Source organism: Blennius ocellaris, assembly GCF_963422515.1.
Source record: "Blennius ocellaris genome assembly, chromosome: 3".
NCBI classification, from domain to species: Eukaryota; Metazoa; Chordata; class Actinopteri; order Blenniiformes; family Blenniidae; genus Blennius; species Blennius ocellaris.
The window spans coordinates 2,206,060-2,223,211 of record NC_137652.1 but is presented as its reverse complement, the minus strand read 5'-3'; the positions used below and the strand labels follow the sequence as shown (position 1 = coordinate 2,223,211).

The 17,152-nt window shown below is 44.4% G+C and overlaps 2 protein-coding genes across 2 annotated transcripts in view; both read right to left on the bottom strand.

The window, feature by feature from the left end:
* Positions 1–6,761: 6,761 nt before the first annotated feature.
* Positions 6,762–13,938, bottom strand: LOC308149429 (N-acetylneuraminate-9-phosphate synthase-like). Its single transcript, XM_080521160.1, is given in 15 exon segments — positions 6,762–7,029; positions 7,031–7,081; positions 7,083–7,115; positions 7,796–7,921; positions 7,923–7,982; positions 7,984–8,028; positions 8,030–8,065; positions 9,654–9,686; positions 9,688–9,759; positions 9,761–9,808; positions 10,067–10,123; positions 10,125–10,172; positions 10,265–10,375; positions 10,377–10,481; positions 13,710–13,938. Coding segments are annotated over 15 exon segments (1,083 nt in total). The 5' UTR covers positions 13,842–13,938; the 3' UTR covers positions 6,762–6,903.
* A 1,224-nt stretch (positions 13,939–15,162) lies between these two features.
* The window catches only part of LOC308149428 (N-acetylneuraminate-9-phosphate synthase-like), a 5,369-nt gene continuing 3,379 nt past the window's right edge, over positions 15,163–17,152 (bottom strand). Inside the window, exons 5-6 of the mRNA XM_080521159.1 lie at positions 15,957–16,223; positions 15,163–15,354 (exon numbers count right to left, since the gene is read on the bottom strand). Of these exons, the coding sequence (XP_080377285.1) occupies positions 15,169–15,354; positions 15,957–16,223 (453 nt within the window). The 3' untranslated portion in view covers positions 15,163–15,168. The remainder of the gene's footprint in view (positions 15,355–15,956; positions 16,224–17,152) is intronic.

The following is a 17,152-nucleotide window of genomic DNA, read 5'->3' as shown; positions in this document are numbered from 1 at the left end:
ATTCACGTTGTTTAAAACGAACAATGAAAGACAGGCAGTGTCGGGATTCTTCTGCAGGACGACGTCATGAAGACTCAGATAAAGACTTTCCCCTTTGTTCCCCTTGTCAGATCAGCAGAAACAACATTCAGCTTATTTACAAGTACTTGATTCCAGGAAATCCCAAACTCTCTAACCCTTTCCGTCATAAACACAAGATACACCATTAAGGATTATTACCGAGAATTCAAGCGTTGTTCACGTTTTTGCTTCTATTTTAATACAAAGTCTCATTAAACCAGAACGCTCTTTCAAATTGTAAATAAACTTAACCTAGTTACACTGAACCACCAAATCTTATATTTGTTTCTATCAACTTGATCAAACCATCTCAACTGAAATTAAAGAAAAAACTGTTCTTTAGATGATGTCCTCACAAAAATTTAAAGAAGTAGTACAATCTCAATTTTTTTTTTATTATCATTATCACAAATATGAAAACAAGGAATATTATATACACTTTAGGCAGAACTGAAGTTTTATTGGATGACGTGTAATATTTAGATTCCAACAGAAATTTGACATCATATGTGTGAAAATTGAACTTTGATGTGGATATTTGACATCGCGGGAGTGGAAATGTCATTTTCATCAGAGACGTTTGGCATTATAGAAACAGAAATGTTTGATTCGATGCATTCGTTGATTTTTTTGTTTGTTTTTACATTAATTAATTTATTAAAAGCTAAATGACTAGTAAATAACAATCAATTATTGGCAGTTTAAATGTTAGAGAACTGCTCAGTTGCTACATAGATCAAAAATATTTAAAATATAGATTTTCTTCAGATTCAATATTGAGATTGCAGCTGTGCTGTCAGTAGGGAGGGGGGTTGAGGTGGGGGGGTTGGGGGGGTGACATTGTGCTGAGAAGCTGCAGCGACGCCTCTCCTTTAACTGAAGCTTGCTCATTAGTGGAAGCTCATTAGGAAGCTATTTAATCCCTGAGAAGAAGATATACTTAGATTAGCCTCCGGGTCCTGCAACCCTCAGTCACTGCACAAAGTCAAAGAGCAGACGGCGACATAAAAGAGGGAAATGAGACGATGATGATGATGATGATGATGATGATGAACCTGCACGTCACGTGTTCAACAATCACGCAGAAACACTTGAATAAACACTCAAGTCACCAAAGCGCACAGATTAAATGAAGTTGCTGTAAAAGAAGCCGCTGCTGAAGCTCCACAGTCAAACCTGGACAAGCAGCTCCAGAGTCAGTCGGAACTTTTTCTTTTTCTTTTCCTTTCATCTAGGCAGACAAAGCGTCGCCGCACATCAAAGGCCTCCGTACCTGCGGTGGGAATCCGTCGCGTCCGGCTGCAGCTCGTCGAGGCTCGGAGGGAAATATTCCAGACGGTCAGTGCCGGTCCGTCTGCAGGATCTTCTGCCTGAGCAGAGGTGGAGCACAAGGCGCCAGGTCACCTCCTCCCTCTGCACCGCCCCTCCCCCTCCCCCGATCATCCCTCCATCCTCTCATCCTCTCACCCAGCAGTTCCCACCTCCTCCATTGTGCTCCTTCCTCCTCTTACGCAACACGATTACAGCTCTCAAGTCGCTTGGTTATTTTGCGATGAGACAAACGACACAAAGCCGCCGAAAACCAGAGCGACGTTTCACCTCTACGTTTTAATGTGGCGGGAAAGGCGGAGCGACACTTTCACCTCCTGCCATCATTTCCTGCTCGTCTGATTGGCTCATAGGTTGTGACGTAACATTTATTATTCAGACGATATGAAAACTACACTTTTATTTCATGTTGTCACAATACGACAAGACGGCGGCATGGCGTGTGTGTGTGTGTGTGTGTGTGTGTGTGTGTGTGTGTGTGTGTGTGTGTATGTGTGTGTGTGTGTGTGTGTGTGTGTGTCGTCAGGCCAGCTTTTACACGTGAGAACTTTAAGCCCCGGCAGCGACCAGAAGGTGAGTTCCATTCTGTGTCCAGGTCAGTTACATTCAGCTCTGAGATCAGAATGAAGCGTCTCACCTTCTCCTGCTTCATCCAATTAGACGGGAGGAGAATTTTATCTGCTGAACGTTACTCAAAGTGAAATAAATACTCAACTACTTCCTGGCAGCGAAGGCAAGGCTTCTATTGGCATTCATGGTTTGAGCTGAGACACGTCCTCACGTCTGTCCAGGGGGACGGCCTGAGGCCAGCAAGTAGTGAAGCAGGATCTATGATGATGATCTATGATGATCTATGATGATGATCTATGATGATGATCTATGATGATGATCTATGATGATCTATGATGATGATCTATGATGATCTATGATCTATGATGATCTATGATGATTATCTATGATCAGAGTTCCTGCGGAGGAGAGCAGGAGGGTTGTCGTGGCAGTTTGACCTCAGTGATGATTACATCACGTCCTCACAGGTTGCCATGGTTACCTAACAAACCAGCCCAGATGAAGGTCCGCGGCTCCAGGAGCAATAATTCTCTTCACATGCAGAACGAGACTCAGACCTTCTCTGGAGATTCACAGATTGCTGTTTCTACTGCTTCTGCTGCTTCTACTGCTTCTACTGCTTCTGCTGCTTCTACTGCTTCTACTGCTTCTACTGTTTATACTGCTTCTGCTGCTTCTGCTGCTTCTACTGCTTCTACTGCTCCTGCTGCTTCTACTGCTTCTGCTGCTTCTGCTGCTTCTACTGCTTCTACTGCTTCTGCTGCTTCTGCTGCTTCTACTGCTTCTACTGCTCCTGCTGCTCCTACTGCTTCTGCTGCTTCTGCTGCTTCTACTGCTTCTACTGCTTCTACTGCTTCTGCTGCTTCTGCTGCTTCTGCTGCTTCTACTGCTTCTACTGCTTCTACTGCTTCTGCTGCTTCTACTGCTTCTGCTGCTTCTACTGCTTCTACTGCTTCTACTGCTTCTGCTGCTTCTGCTGCTTCTACTGCTTCTACTGCTTCTACTGCTTCTGCTGCTTCTACTGCTTCTACTGCTTCTGCTGCTTCTACTGCTTCTACTGCTTCTGCTGCTTCTACTGCTTCTACTGCTTCTACTGCTCCTGCTGCTTCTACTGCTTCTGCTGCTTCTGCTGCTTCTACTGCTTCTACTGCTTCTACTGCTTCTGCTGCTTCTACTGCTTCTGCTGCTTCTGCTGCTTCTACTGCTTCTACTGCTTCTACTGCTCCTGCTGCTTCTACTGCTTCTGCTGCTTCTGCTGCTTCTACTGCTTCTACTGCTTCTACTGCTTCTGCTGCTTCTACTGCTTCTACTGCTTCTGCTGCTTCTGCTGCTTCTGCTGCTTCTACTGTAATACATCTACTGATGTAATTATACATGTGCAGGAATGCTGAGGAGGAGGAGGAGCAGCAGAAGGAGGAGGAGCAGGAGGAGGAGGAGGAGGAGAAGGAGGAGGAGCAGGAGGAGGAGGAGGAGGAGGAGGAGGAGGAGGAGGAGGAGCAGCAGGAGGAGGAGGAGGAGGAGGAGGAGGAGGAGGAGGAGGAGGAGGAGGAGGAGGGGTAGATGAAGTGAAGCAGGGATCAGCTGCTGCTTACTGCCTAAAGCTTCAGCCTGGAATAGCTGCTAAGTTGGACACCAGGAGGGGAAGAGAGATCTATATAATGATCTCTATTATTATTAGATCTATATAATGATCTCTATTATTATTAGATCTATATAATGATCTCTATTATTATTAGATCTATATAATGATCTTTATTATTATTAGATCTATATAATGATCTCTATTATTATTAGATCTATATAATGATCTCTATTATTATTAGATCTATATAATGATCTCTATTATTATTAGATCTATATAATGATCTCTATTATTATTAGATCTATATAATGATCTCTATTATTGTTAGGTCTATATAATGATCTCTATTATTATTAGATCTATATAATGATCTCTATTATTATTAGATCTATATAATGATCTTTATTATTATTAGATCTATATAATGATCTCTATTATTATTAGATCTATATAATGATCTCTATTATTGTTAGATCTATATAATGATCTTTATTATTATTAGATCTATATAATGATCTCTATTATTATTAGATCTATATAATGATCTTTATTATTATTAGATCTATATAATGATCTCTATTATTATTAGATCTATATAATGATCTCTATTATTGCTAGATCTATATAATGATCTCTATTATTATTAGATCTATATAATGATCTCTATTATTATTAGATCTATATAATGATCTCTATTATTATTAGATCTATATAATGATCTCTATTATTGTTAGGTCTATATAATGATCTCTATTATTATTAGATCTATATAATGATCTTTATTATTATTATTAGATCTATATAATGATCTTTATTATTATTATTAGATCTATATAATGAGTCTATGAATAGAAGAATTCACCTTTACTCTTGAAATAAATGGCGGCTGCTGAAGCTCCGCCTCCTCGGACTCTGTGGCTCCATTTGACACTCTTGGATCTGAAGTTTCATGTTTCTTTCTCACTTCCAGCTCTCCGGAGATCTTCTGGTTTTCTGGTTCCAGCTGCAGTGAAAAGTTACTGAAACAAACTATCAGTTTCATAACAACTGAAGGGAAACATCATGACATTAAAGCTCAATTCAAACAAAACCCACCATTAAGTAACACACATGTTCTCCTGCCAGACGTTATGAAGGTCTAGACCAGTGGTTTTATACCTTTTTGAGCCGAGGCACACTTTTTTGTTTGGAAACATCTGGAGGCACACCACCACCTAAATGTGTTAAAATGGTAAACTCTGTAGCCTCTATTAACAATATAAAGTCTAATAAAACATTTAAATTATATCATAATCATAATGCACATCTCACTTTCTTGCACTGCTCTGCTATTTTATTTTATTTTATTTTATATTTTATTTTATTTTTATTCCATTTTCTTGTGTATATACTTATTTATTGATGTATGTCGGCACCAGGGTAGACGACAAAGTAAGAATTTCATTACACTGTGAAACCAGCTTTTACTGTTGAAATGACAAATAAAACACCTTGAACCTTGAACCTTGATAATAACAATTATAAATGTAGCATTAAAATAGTTTTTTAATGTAAAAGCTGAAGTTTCATACACACTGGACCGGTGTCTTGAAAACTAAAGTTGTTTGAGTTGCAATTTTATTTACTATTTGAATTCATTACCTGCACTTTATTCGTTTATTATTTGTTTTTGGTTTATTTTGGTAAAGTTGCGTTCTGTGATTGGTTCGCCTGCAGATGTTTGCCACTCTGGTCATAAAGTCCCATTATAATGTGATTGTGCCCTCTGGGGGCTCCAGAGCCACCCCCCCCCCCCCCCCCCCCCCACAGGAAGGCCTCTGAGCCGCGTCTTCAAATCCTGGAGCTGCTGCTTCTTATCGCAAAGCTGAAACCTGGAGCTGATCGGGCTTTAGGGTCGGAGGCTGAACTCTGCTGCTCCCGGCCTGGACGCCGCCGCCGCCGCCATGTTCCTCTACAGCCTCTACAGCCTGGACACGTTTTGTTCCCTCTAGTGTCTTGGATTGGTTTTATTTTAACCAACAATCAAGACGAACTCATCAACAGACGTTGCTTTATCATGGCTGGTGTCTTGTGTTTGTACCGGTTGTGCTGATTTGACTCAGTTTATCTGCTGCTTTCGTCTAAATGACCTGATTTGGTTTGTTTTCATTAGAAAATGTTTTAATCCTCATGTAATCAATGATGAAGGAAATTTAGAAAAACAAGTTTAAACTTGTATTTTTCAGTTTGTCAAGGTGAAGTGATTTGTTGTCGCTTTTTTAATCTTTTTTTTTTAGTTTTTTAGTAATTATAGATTTTCTCCAGGAACTCCTCACAATCATGAAACATTAAAATGTATTTATGTGTGAGTGTGTGTGTGTGTGTGTGTGTGTGTGTTCTGGCAGAGGCACTCTGTGTTGATGAGGATTAAGAATAGAGAAACAGCTCCACCTACAGGTTGGAATCAACTGCCTCCATTAGTGGACCACTAGAGGGCAGCAAAGCCACATTTGAATTGAGCCGCTTTACATCTGAATGACGTCATCAAAACACAAAGTCTGCTCAAACAAGTCCGTCTATATGAGGTTTGATCATTAAACCATATGCGTGTCGTGGTGAGTACTCACCTCACCGGGTAGTGGTTAGTACTCTCACCAGGTAGTTAGTGTTAGTACTCACCGGGTAGTGGTTAGTACTCACCAGGTAGTGGTTAGTACTCTCCTCCAGGTTCCAGGACCTTCATTGTGCAGTCTTCATGTTCTTCCTGCTCCAGTTTCCTCCAACAGCCCAAAAAACATGCGTTTGTTTATTAATCAGTAACTCGTCCATATATTTTTAGATTTATTATAACCAACTGAAATATTTGTAGTAATTTTAGCAAACAGATGCAGTTTGTGAAACTATTACTTTCAATCAGATGTTCTGTCTTTATTTGTGTGTAATCTAAAAATAATACATTAAGACGTGACTCCGTTTGGCATTTATTTTATTGGGAGGCTTCATTTTCCACAAACCTGAACAGATTTCAACACGTCACACTTCTACCAACTTCCTCCAGCTTCAAAAAAAAAAAAAAAAGAAGTGCAAACAGGCTGAGTAATCCCACTACATGTAATCAGTAACCTTTGATGTCCGGCGGCAGATTAAGAACTGCAACGACCAAATGATAGTAACATGAAAGGGAGCCGCTCCGACCCGGGACCAGTGGAAACCAGTAGAAGGTGTGAAAGATCAAAGGCCGTCGTCGTGTCACGTTAAGGCAGCGGCGTGACAACGGAGGCTTTGTGGACATTGAGGACGACCTGAGGCTTCCGGAGGCAGGTCTTCCTGTCCTCCGCCAGGTCTTCCTGTCCTCTGCCAGGTCTTCCTGTCCTCCCGTCCCCTCAGCACTTGGCTTTCTTGCCGTAGCCGTCCACCGCGTCCGGCGTGACGCTCTCGTCCTCCTCCACGTCCTGCGTCGCCGTCTTGCCCACCAGCAGGAAGATGTCCTCGGCCGCCACGCCCATGGGGCTCGGCCACCTTCACCGCCAGCATGTCCGCCGTCAGGACGCTTCCCCGGGGGGATCCTCGCCCTGGCCACCACCGACTTCCCCAGCTGGAAGAGGAACAGTGTCTCACAAAGCCCTCAGCAGCGCCCCCCCCCCCCCCCCCCCCCCCCCTTGTCTCGCCACTAAACGACGCCACACGTCTGAAGGAGACGCATTTGTAGCGTTTTCAGAGCTCAAATTTTTATTTTAAACATTTAAATTCACTTCCTAAAAAGTACGAAACCGTCTCCTCTCTCCCTGGCTTGTTTCAGTTTCAGCAATCAGAAATCAGACCCTATATGATGCCATCGGGGGTTCAGCCAATCACAGTAAAGCTAGGCTCCTCCCCCTTTTGACTTCTCCCACAAATCAGGCAGCTCTGCTCTGGCACATGGCGCCACGAGAGGAAGTACTTCCTTCCTCTTCCATAGATGGCCTGTGTGTGTGTGTGTGTGTGTGTGTGTGTGTGTGTGTGTGTGTGTGTGTGTGTGTGTGTGTGTGTGTGTGTGTGTGTGGGCGGAGCCAGTCCAGCTCACACAGACACAGCAGATTGTGAATGCAGCTCCTAGGATCCGATGTTCTAATGGAGGAGGATCAAGTTTGAACACGAGGTTTGAGGAGCGACGAGACGAGGAGGGACAAGTTAGGATGTGACACCTAAAACTAAACCAGGCTGGACGAGATAGAGAGAGATATAGAGCTATAGATGTAGATCTAGCGGTGAAGGTGAGGTCACTTCCTGCCTCACCTTGTCGTGACACGGCTTCTCGCAGGCTAGCATGCGCTTGACGCCGCAGCCCAGCGACTGCTCCACCAGCCTGACGGAGCGCACCAGCTCCGCCAGCTCCCCGGGCTCCAGCGAGGCGGCGTGGTCCGCTTCCCTTCCAGCTCTTGTCCAGCGTCACGTGGCGCTCGATGACTTTGGCCCCCAGGGCCCACGGCCGCCACCGAGATGCTGATCCCAGACTCGTGGCCGGAGTAAACCGATGGGGATGTCGGGGAACTCCTTCTGGTACTCCTGATGCCCACAAGGTGACAAGGGAGTAAATACACAGGAGTACCTGCAACACCCGGAGGTAATACTGCACAGTACAGGTACTGAAGGTACTGAAGGTACTGAAGGTACTGCACCATGGTGAGTACCACAGCAGACCTTAATACTGAATGACTACCAAACCTTGTTACCCTGAATGACTCAGACCTGAAGGCTTCAGTCAGGAGGTCTCTAGACCTCTCAGGTCTGAAGTCTTCAGGTCAGGTCAGGAGGTCTCTAGACCTCTCAGGTCTGAAGTCTTCAGGTCAGGAGGTCTCCAGACCTCTCAGGTCGGAAGTCTTCAGGTCAGGCGGTCTCTAGACCTCTCAGGTCTGCAGTCTTCAGTCAGGTCAGGAGGTCTCTAGACCTCTCAGGTCAGGAGGTCTCTAGACCTCTCAGGTCTGAAGTCTTCAGTCAGGTCAGGAGGTCTCTAGACCTCTCAGGTCTGCAGTCTTCAGTCAGGTCAGGAGGTCTCTAGACCTCTCAGGTCTGCAGTCTTCAGTCAGGTCAGGAGGTCTCTAGACCTCTCAGGTCTGCAGTCTTCAGTCAGGTCAGGAGGTCTCTAGACCTCTCAGGTCTGCAGTCTTCAGTCAGGTCAGGAGGTCTCTAGACCTCTCAGGTCAGGAGGTCTCTAGACCTCTCAGGTCTGAAGTCTTCAGGTCAGGTCAGGAGGTCTCTAGACCTCTCAGGTCTGCAGTCTTCAGTCAGGTCAGGAGGTCTCTAGACCTCTCAGGTCAGGAGGTCTCTAGACCTCTCAGGTCTGAAGTCTTCAGGTCAGGTCAGGAGGTCTCTAGACCTCTCAGGTCTGAAGTCTTCAGGTCAGGTCAGGAGGTCCTCTAGACCTCTCAGGTCTGAAGTCTTCAGGTCAGGTCAGGAGGTCTCTAGACCTCTCAGGTCTGCAGTCTTCAGTCGGGTTTTCTAAAACCTGCAGGACGAAGTCTTTTGAAACCAGACTGACGACGTCCCAGCTGCTGATCTCAGGAGGCGTCTCGGACATTCTACCTTTTAATTCTGGGTTTTCATCTTAGTTTATTTTTTATTTCAATGTTTTCATTTTACACGTGTTCATTCACCTTCAGGTAGAGATAGAGGTAGAGAGATAGAGATAGAGATAGAGATATAGATAAAGGTAGATAATTAGAGACAGGGGTAGATAGATAGATAAAGGGAGATAGAGAGGTAGATGGATAGATGTAGAGATAGAGATTGATAGATAGAGATAGGTAGATAGAGATAGATAGAGGTAGATTGATAGATGAAGAGATGTAGATAGATAGACAGGTATATAAGAGGTAGATAACATAATTGTAATGATAATTAAAAACCAGATGAGGAAACCTCAGAGTTGTTAATATTCTGAAATAGTACTTTAAAATGACTTCACATAAATGTGGTCAAATAAATCAGAATATTTTTTCTTTCGTTCAAAATGTGACACTTTAAGAGGCAAAAACTGAAATAAACAATTTGAACCTGCTGCGATCTTTAAAGAGTGTGTGTGTGTGTGTGTGTGTGTGTGTGTGTGTGTGTGTGTGTGTGTGTGTGTGTGTGTGTGTGTGTGTGTGTGTTGCACCTGGATGACCCTGAGGTGGACGTCCTGCGGCTCCCAGAGGGTAGGCGCTGGTGCACTGCAGGATGGCGAAGTTGTCGTTGTGCTGCTTCACCGTCTTGTAGACGCGTCCTCATGGTGTCCATGGTCTGCATGCCGCTGGACACCACCATGGGCCGTCCTGAGGGACCACACGGAACCACCACGTCACCTCAGGCCCTCAGGGTTCCACCCCCCCCCCCCCCACCCCCCCCGACGGTGCGTTTATAGAGCTACGACACTAGACACTGACAACGAGCAGTTATTCCTTCACCCCGGACGTTTCCACAATCTAATAAAAAAGACTTTGGTCCCATCAACGCCAGTCATTCGACAAACGATCGGGACGGAGGCGTCCTCTGAGGGGCGGGGCCGCCGTAACCACGGCGACCGGCACACTTGCCTTTCTTGGCGGTCCTCTCCAGGTAGGGGAAGTTGTTGGTGTCCCCGGAGCCCCACCTTGAAGAACGGCACGTCCAGCTGGTGGAGGAACTCCACCGCCATCTGGGGACGGAAGCAGCAGGGGGTTAGTCGGGGGGGGGAGGGGGGGGGGGACAAACTACGCCTCCTCTGAGGGTCCCGTCCAAACCCCGGACCTCGTCCATCCCCGAGGCGGTGAAGAAGATCCCCACGTCCCGGGCGTAGGCCTGCAGCTCCCGGTACTGCTGGTGGCTGAGCTCCAGGTGGCGCTTGTGCTCGCCGTACGTCCTTGCCCCAGGAGTGTGGCGACGTGTACGGCCTCTCCAGGGCGCGCTTGTTGAACTTGTGCTCCAGCTCACTCTTCTGAAGCTTTGCACAGTCGGCGCCACAGTCCTGAGGAGGAGGAGGAGGAGGAGGTGAGGAATTCATTAATGAAGGAATCCCAAAAAAACAACACACATTTGTAACAAAGTGTGTGTGTTTTTTCTGTGACGCTGAGTCAGCGTGTGTCACTTCCTGCTCACACTTTAATTGATACCGACACCGATACCGATACCGATACCGATCTGTAGAGGAAATCCAGATTTGACTGCAAAGAAACACAGTGACAGGAAGTCGTTTATAGAAGCAACTTCACAAAGAAGTCAAAGAGTCAGAAACTCTGCTGGCATTCTTTTTTCTTCATATACTGTAAATACTGTACATGGAACGTTTAAAAAATATCTGTAATTATGTATATATTTAGACTGTTGAACATTGTGAAGGGGTTGAAAGACGAAGGGGCAGATTTAATAAGAGCAAATCTTCTTTTCAGTCAAAATGTGAACTGGACGTTTTGATACGAAGACTTTATTTATATTGGATTTTTTTCAATTTTGAATGAAAGAAAGAATTAGAAAAAAAGGATAGAAGTTTATTCGCATAGCTCGTTTCACAGACGTGAGTCAGCAGATAATATTAAAAATACAAAAGCAAGAAGAACGTACAGAGTCAACAAGTGAAACTGAGCAGCGACAAACGTGTTTTTAATAACTGCTTCATAACAGCAGGAGCCGCCAGGGCTCAGCCCAAGGTTGGAAATATAAGTAGGCTCTTAAATTAAATCCTCGTTACAACATGGACATCGGGAGGCGACTGATGGTGAAACGCCGACCTCGGCTTTTTACCATCGCGAGCGACAAACAGACGAAACCACAGACGAGCCTCAGGTCGTTTCATCAGACGCCTCCGGGCGTCACAAACACGTTTAAGACGACGGGATATTCCGCGGGAGGGATGTGTGGTTCTACCAGGAGCTGAAGGAAACGCACCGCCACAATAAAACCAGGAGGCGCCGCCAGAAACTGGGCCGTGCCGGATTACGGAACAGTTTCCGTCACGATGTGGAGGAACCACAAGATCGTCAAAACAAGAATGTCGCTGGTTCTCAAACTTTGTGAAAATTGAGAAGAAGCTCATTGTTTCGACTTCTGGTTCCTTTTCCCTGGAAAACAGTTTGAAGGAGTTCAGAAGAAAACAAAATGTATTGATGAGAACTAAAAAGTGTGACGAAACATTAAAAATCTAATTTGTTCACGTTAGTTTCATCGGGGATTAATTCTTTTTTCACATTTCAAATGTTAATTAAGTCCAAAGTTTTGTTCCTCGTCTATTGTGAAACCTTCCCTTCATGCTTGTTCTCCAGAGATGAAAGTCGTTTCACCCTTTCATCTTTAGTTTATGTCAGTGGGAAGTTGTACGATTCTGTTGCGACGTCTTCCACCCCAAAGTAACCTGCAATAACCTGCAAAAAACTACGTGCAATAACCCCTGTATCTACGCCACTTTATCTACGTCACGTTATCTACGTCACGTTATCTACGTCACTTTATCTACGTCACGTCCTCTACGCCACTTTATCTTACTGTATATTTTGCTCCCCATAGAACTTATTATACTTTATTATAGTTTGTGATTTGTATCTCTTATTTTTTATTTTAGTCCTATTTAATTTTTTTTATTATTACTTTCTACTGTAAATATTTTTGGTCCTTAGAGTTCTTGATAGTCATTGTATATAAGATTCCTCTATTATTACCACATTTCTTGTCTTTCCTACTCTTGAGTCCTTAAGAGCAGAAGGTAACAAGTACATTTCTCCTTTGTGAGATCAATAAATCTTATCTTATCTTATCTTATCATATCTTATGACGAAAAAACCCTAACCCTAAAAAAAAAAGCAGCCTGAAAGTGAGTGGTGAGGTGAACGGAGGGCAAACTTTTTAAAAATGAAGCTGCATCACCTGCAGTAAGTTCATGTGTTCATCATGGCGTCAGAATTCATGAAAGAATCCGTCAAACACACTGATGGAGGAAGTTATTAAAAAAAAATAAAAAATAAAACTACCAGTAAATGTTTTTTGGGGAAGTGTACTTTTTCCTAAGTAGCTGAAATTCTAGAAATCAAAATAAATAAATAAATAAAAAACTCACCCAACTATTAAAATCAGGTCTTCTGTCACTTTAGTGAGAAGAAATGTTGAGGCTGGTCCCTGCAGGGGGTCTCCTCTGGGATTAATTTACATTTATCACACTCGCCTCACAACCAGGAGGTTTCGGGTTCAAATCCCGCCCTGGCCTCTCGGTCCAGGGTTTCAACCGCAGTCAGCTGGGTTCTGGTTATACACAAATCAAAATCCACTGGGTTCCCTTAAAGGACTGTTTAAATTATTTATGGGGGTTTTTTGTTGTTGTTGTTTTTGGAATGACAAATAAAAAGTTTCCTCTGAAATTGATTCTATATTAAATTTATTTCTGTTTGGTTGTTTTACTTGTATAATGTACAGGGTTAAACAACATCAGCAGAAACCCTTCACTCAGAAGGACGTCGTCACGACGACGAATCAAGTTGACGGGAAATTTGCTTGGTATTTTTTGTTTCTTAAATAATGGAGGTTCTACTATTAAATATAAAACACTAGTAGATATTAAAATAACTTATATAAATAATAAATAATGGAGGCGCTACTAATAAATATAAAACAGTAATAGACATTAAAAAAAGTATATACATAATAAATAATCGAGGCTCTACTAATAAATATAAAACACTAGTAGATATTAAAATAACTTATATAAATAATAAATAATGGAGGCTCTACTAATAAATATAAAACACTAGTAGATATTAAAAAAATGTATATAAATAATCTTTAAATAAAATACTAATGAATATAAAAGACTAGTAGATATTTAAAAAAACGTATATAGATAATAAATAATGGAGGCTCTACTAATAAATATAAAACACTAGTAGATATTTAAAAACTAGATATAAACCACTATATAGCTGTCAGTGTGGCTCCTCAATGTGTCCCTGTTTGAACTCTCCTACAACATTAATTTGCACAACAACCTCAGGTGTATACAGTAAGTGTATATACGTATACGTATATAAGTATTATTTGTTTAAGAAACGTAAGTATTATTTGTTTAAGAACCGTGTGAACGTGACAAACGTTCCTCTTTCATCTCAACCACCGGAAGTTGACGAAAGGTGATTTGACGTCAGTCCTCGTGACAAACGTTCATCGACGAGGAGGAAAACTGTGAATTAAACCTTTCAGGGCTGTTCGGCTTTACCTTTGCCATTTTGATCATCTTCTTGGCGATGTCCACGTCGCCCTGGTGGTTCTGGCCGATCTCTGCGATGATGAAACACGGATGGTTTCCTCCGATCAGACGGCCGGGACACAACTCGAACTCCAGAGGCATTTTCACGGCCGAGGCGTGAAAAGAATTATTAAGTTATGTGATTATTGTGTGAAACGGGAGAAAAGTGGACGGACGGTCAGCGGCTGAAACTCATACCGGACGGCTTACGGTGTTGCACATTCAGGAAGTGGCGTGACTTCCGCTTGTGTAAGTCCACGTGGAATTAAAACCTTGTATTTAGAAAATAAAAAAAAAAAAAATTTCTTACTTTAAATTAATTTCTGGTTATTTAAAATTCCTGAAAGTATGACAGGGTTTGTGTGTTTTTTTTTTTATTATTATTTTAGCGAAACATTAGAATGTCAAGAGTTCTATTGTCCTGTAAAAAAAAATGCTGAAGACAAGTTCAGAAGATCGACTTTTCTTTTTTCTTTTTTTTTTTACAAGGTTTCTATAATCCTGAGATGATTGAATGAAGACATCTGGACCGTCATCCAGCAGCACAACATATATCATATTCTTTGTAGACTTCAAAATGTTATTATTCATAATAATAAAAACAATAAACAATGCAAAGTTCATTAAGATCTTATTTATTTAAAACTTTATTACTTGAGTCACAATTACAATCCCCACAAATGCAACATATAAATAGAAAGATTTGGCCGACGTGACCCCCCCCCCCCCCCCCCCCCCTCACAGTAAAGGACTGCCTCAGGACTGAGGCATTAAGGCTGGGACAGATAAATAGAGGTGATGTTTAGATAATGTGAGAAGATTTTTTCAACGCTCCCCCTTGAATTGCTACCTTATCGTGGTGGGGGAGTTTGAGTACCCGAATGATCCCCGGAGCTCTGATTGAGGGGGGGGGGGGGGGGCTGTACGCCCCCCAGTAGGGGCTCCCAAGTCAAGCAGGTCCTGGGTGGCGAGTCAGAGTAGAAGCAGTTACTACAACAACCCCCTGCGGGTGAAACCCCCCTATGTTCTTAAATCAAGAAAGCAAACACCGCTGCCACTAACGGCCATCAGCGTCCAGTATGGAGCAGAGACGGCTGCCAAACCACCGTGAGACCATGAGCTGCTCTCATCAGTGAAGTCGTTTAATAAGATAGATGATCAACACACTGCCTGCATGTCAAGGAAGGCTGGAATCACATTTCGTGTAAACAACTGCCTGAAAGTGGTTATTCTAGTGTCATTGCACACAACTTCCTCTTGTCAAACTTCTTGTTTCCTTTGTGCCCTCAGCTGGTTGTCCCCCCCCCCCCCCCCCCACCCCCCCACACACACACACTAACCACTCCTCAAGGTAGAAACACCCTTTCCCCCCCCTCGCCTCATCACCTTTAAGCCCCCCCCCCCCCCCCCCAGCCTTCCTGGAGGTTCACTAGTCAATCATGCTCGGCAAGATGCTGTCGTCGTACTCCACGTCCACGTTGATCGTTTTCCCCACGAGCTGATTCATGTTCTCGGGAGCGACGCCCTTCGGTTCGCCGACCTTCACCGCAAACATGTTCAGACTCAGTGCGGTGCCTTTGGCGATCTTCGAACTCGCAACCACCGACTTGCCCAACTGGAGCGAAAACACAGAGAGACAAAAGGAAGAAACACTGCAGATCACTGAAGGCTTTGACAGACACAGAGCAATGTAGTCGTACGAACTTAAAACTGTGAAACGCGACAACTGAATCCTCAAACTTGAGCTTCACGACGACGTCGCGGAGGAGAAACGTCAACGTTTCAATCACAGTCAACTCTAAACACGGGACGAGGGACGTTTGAGAGCAAAGCGTGGTCATGAGAGCACATCAGTAATAATGATTATCAGTAACACAGACTTGGTTAAGGCTCCTATCACACAAACGACATGTTTCATGCACGTCCTTGCAAACGCCGCCGTGACCACAAGCCGCCGCGTGACGCCGCGACGCCACAACAAGACGGGTCCTTGTCTCTTGTTTGCTCTGGGAAACAGACGCGACCATGAACTGGGAAAGCAGAAGTACAAACGTTAAGGCCACTACTTCGTAGCTCGTTCTGTCACACGGACGGCTTGTCGCCACCAAAATGAGAACGCCGCTCGGTTGATACTCGGCCCCCCGCGCCTTTTAAAAAAAAAAAACAACTCTACGCCGCAGCGTCAGAGCAGGCGGCTGACGGAGGTGAACCCCCCACCTTGTCGTGGCAGGCCTTCTCGCACGGCAGCATCATCTTCTCCGGCGAGCCCATCGCCGCCTCCACCAGCCGGATGGCGCGGACCAGCTCGGCCAGCTCGGCGGGCTCCAGGGACGCCTCGTGGTCGTTCCCCTTCCAGGTCTTGTCCAGCGTCACGTGGCGCTCCACCACCTTGGCTCCCATGGCGACGGCCGCCACGGTGATGTAGAGCCCCTGCTCATGTCCAGAGTAGCCAATGGGGATGTCCGGGAATTCTTTTTGGTAACGCTTTGAGGAAAAACAAGAGAAGAGTTAAAAAAAGTGTCAGAACAGAATGTTTGGAATGATCGTTTTTCCTCTGCGTTCCTGAGTGTGTGTGTGTGTGTGTGTGTGTGTGTGTGTGTGTGTGTGTGTGTGTGTGTGTGTGTGTGTGTGTGTGTGTGCAGCAGCAGGTTTGTTAGAAAGCCTTTTCACTGATCATCTGCCTCAATGAGGGACTGTAAGGTGCAGAGGAGCATATCAGTGGAGTTGGGCCGCGGCCTTCAGCCTGCCGGTTCCTCCCGGTTCCTCCTGGTCCTTTGATCCTGGACTAAGATACATTTTATCATTTATTTGAGAAAACGTAGCCAAACGCAGTGAGCAGCGCCGGCCACCAGGTGGCGTAGCACAGGAACACACCCAACAGGTGTCCAACTTCCCGGATCAACAGTTTTGTTCTGGTCTTTTCACAGTCGGTCAATTTGGTTCTTATTTCATCTCATTTTATCGAGAGACGCATCCCAGTTATTCTGCCTCCTTCTTTATCGTGACGCATTTTATCCACACGATTGCACACAAAGTCGCCGGACAAACCCTGACGCTCACCGCGTGAAACCAACAACCATAACAACCCCAAAACTCTAAATGAAACAACAATGACCATTACCATTGTCATTGTTACACTATTATTGACATTACAGTCATTATTAAGGGCCAACTGAAATCAGACGTCTCCTATGAGATGAAAGTGTTCGTTGTTTCGCCCGGAGACGCTAACAAGGGAAGCTAACGAGTCTCGGATTCTTCAGTCGTTCTTATCTCGAGGTCACAAGCGACTCCCCAGCAGGAGCTTCCTGCAGGTGTTTCAGGGAAGCGGTCCGGGGGGTCTCGGGGGGTCTCTGGGGGTCTCCGTGACTCTGCCTGTGTTTCTTCTCCCGGCTCTACCTGATGAGCCTCGT